This window comes from Pygoscelis adeliae, unplaced genomic scaffold (genome assembly GCF_000699105.1).
Source record: "Pygoscelis adeliae isolate BGI_AS28 unplaced genomic scaffold, ASM69910v1 Scaffold282, whole genome shotgun sequence".
NCBI lineage: Eukaryota > Metazoa > Chordata > Aves > Sphenisciformes > Spheniscidae > Pygoscelis > Pygoscelis adeliae.
The window spans coordinates 3,170,379-3,173,235 of record NW_008824352.1 but is presented as its reverse complement, the minus strand read 5'-3'; the positions used below and the strand labels follow the sequence as shown (position 1 = coordinate 3,173,235).

The following is a 2,857-nucleotide window of genomic DNA, read 5'->3' as shown; positions in this document are numbered from 1 at the left end:
CGTGCGTCACGGCACGCCTGCCGCTGCTCCTCGGGGGGCAGCTCATCAAACTCCCGGCCCGTGTAGGCTTTGCCAGCCACATCCTCGCTCTCCGAGAAGATGCCGATCCTGCGGCAGATGGCCACCGCCGTGCCCTTGTTGTCGCCAGTGATCATGATGACGCGGATGCCGGCCTTGCGGCACATCTCAATGGAGGAGGTGACCTCCTTGCGGGGAGGGTCCAGCATCCCCACGCAGCCCACGAAGGTCAGGTTGGTCTGGGGGGGGGACAGCCCCGGACCCACATTAACCCCTGGGGATGCAGCCACTTCCCTCCCTGCTGTGAAACCACGCTGGGCACAGGGATTTCCCCTGGGAGGAAACTTTCGGGAGGTTTCCTACCAACAGCCCCATGGATGCACCCTATAGCCCCCATGCAATGGGATGCTCCCGTCCCCTCTGCTGCTCCTCACATCTTTTTGCTTCGCTCCCCTCCTCCCCGTCCCTCTTGGTAGTCCCCAGGCCGCTCTCAGCGGTCACCCCACGGGGATGGATGCCCAGCAGGACTGGGCTGTTGGCCTCAGGACCGGCCCTGCTGCATGCAGCTCTGCCCCAGGGTTTGCAGAGGAGGGATTGAGCCATTGCATTGCCTGGTGCCCATGGAGAAACCAGAGAGAAAATACTGCTGGAACAGCTGGAAGTGGGTGGGAAAACTTCAAGAATAAAGAAAAAAAGGTCCAGGAGAAAGCCCCCGGTGCCATACCTCGTAGTGGATGAAGGCAGCAGAGTCATGCAGCTGCATGGTCTCCCTGCGGACAGGCGCATCGTGGGTGGCCAGGGCCAGGCAGCGCAGCGTGTCAATGCCCATGCCCCAGTCCCGGATCCTGGCCAGGATCTTCTCTCGCACCGGGGCCGTCAGCGGGACTCTGGCAGTGCCCACACGGATGTGGGTGCAGCGCTCAATCACACTTTCTGGAGCACCCTGGGGAGGAACGGAGGGCTTAGGGGCTGGAATGAACCTGGAGGATGAGCATCTCTTGCCAGCACCAAAGGAAGTGCCGGAGAGAGGGAAGGCACCCAGTTTGGGCAAGGGAGAAGGCAATCTCCCCAAAACTCCAGCACACACATCCTGGCACGGCGGCTCAGCGCACTAGATGGCAGCCTCCAACCGAGCACACGGGGAACGCAGCCGGGAAGGACGAACCCGCGTCAGGTCACCAGACGGCAGGATCTGCTCCGTCGGGGATCCGTCTGACTCCTGCAAAACCTACACGTCTGCACGGGATACTCCCGCCCCACGGATCCCCTCTCAGACCTGGAGGGGATTAGGGCCTTTAAGTCTCTGCTGAAAAAACGCGCTGCCTGCGGGATGCTCAGCAGATGCTTGCGATACCTTTGCGATTCAGGAAAACATGTCCTTTAGCATCACAGCATCTCACCCCGTCCCTTCTGACCTTACAAAGGACCCTTGACATTGCTCTCTAATATAAAACTTGCAATCCTTCTATTGCTCCTCTTAAAAAAGCTTGCCCAGGACTGGCAGGGCCACAGATGCGGTGGCTCCAGAGGGTCCCAACCTGACCTGGAAGACAGAGTTCACCCACCCAATAAGATCTCCCGGCGGGAACAACAATACACAAATCTTCTTGGAGTCAGCGGGGGGAAATTCCGCATCTTCTCTTGGGAAGAAAATGCCCTTTAAAACACTATTTTCTTTCTGGTTACAGTGGAAAGCTGTACAATGCCCTTTGGGCATTACTGGTGTCCGGAGGGTCCAAGCCTTTAATAAAAGCAAGTGTCCCAGTTTTGCACAGGGGCAGCTCTCCCCTGGCCCCAGCACCAGCACACTCAGTGCCTTTTCCTCCCTCTAAATCATTTTACCGCCTTCTTTTCTTGTCAATACTGCAAAATCTCGCCTCCTCCCTGACCACACCAGTCTACCTGCTGGCTCCTGGACCCCTGGACAGCTAAGGGAGGAGACAAACTGCAAAGCATCACTGCCCGCTGCAGTAAGGGCCAAATCCTGCTGGGGTGTGCATGGGGAAGGAGGATCCTGCAGGGTGCTGAGGACTTTCTCCCCTACCTTGACAAACATCTTGCTGCCGGCGGAGTTGTGGCCAGGGCTGGTGGGCGTGCAGTACACCGACATGGACTTGCGGTCGCGGGAGAACTCCAGGGTGCATTCCTTCCTCATCAGCTGCTTGATCACCTGCAGGGACAACGTGGGGCTGAGCCGGGACATGACAGACACGCTGCAGCCGGTGCTCTCCGCCTTGGCTAACAACCCTGCTGAGCCAGTACAGCACCGGTGATGGGAGAAGAAAGGCAATCACAGGAGCCAGGAGGGATGGGACAGTGCAAAAAGCAGAAGGAACTTTCCCTATGCAATTTTTCGGGGAATTTTAACCCCTCCGACTACACCATTGCTGCCCAGCCCACAGCACATGCCAGCATGCGCCAGACCTTTATTTTATTGACCCCACACGGGATGCCAAACAGCTGCTGCAGCCTAAGGTAAAGCCCCGTTTGCCAGAGAGGTGGGGGAGACTTCCCCCCCACCCCGTTGGGCTCCAGCTGCGCTGCAGGAAAGGGAATTGCATCCTACTCATTACAGTTGAGGGGTTTGCCCCGATCTGGCACCCACAGGGGTCAGTGGGAGTGGGAGCACCGCCATCACACGAGGCTGGATTGGTTTCCATCAAATTAACCAGCTCTGCAGCTGAGACTAATTAGGCTCATTTCAGGCCATGCTAATTACCCTGAGGACTGCCAGCTAAGCAGTAACAATCATTCACTCAAATGGTACCTGAAGGTTTGCAGGACAGGGCAGGGGCTGCCCCAGCGCATGGATCCATGGGCACAGGCAGTGCCCACAGAC

At 58.0% G+C, this 2,857-nt stretch overlaps 1 protein-coding gene across 1 annotated transcript in view; it reads right to left on the bottom strand.

Moving 5' to 3' along the window:
* Positions 1-2,857, bottom strand: part of LOC103912910 (sarcoplasmic/endoplasmic reticulum calcium ATPase 3) — a 36,575-nt gene that overhangs the window by 12,008 nt on the left and 21,710 nt on the right. Inside the window, exons 10-12 of the mRNA XM_009319320.1 lie at positions 2,063-2,188; positions 743-961; positions 11-257 (exon numbers count right to left, since the gene is read on the bottom strand). Of these exons, the coding sequence (XP_009317595.1) occupies positions 11-257; positions 743-961; positions 2,063-2,188 (592 nt within the window). The remainder of the gene's footprint in view (positions 1-10; positions 258-742; positions 962-2,062; positions 2,189-2,857) is intronic.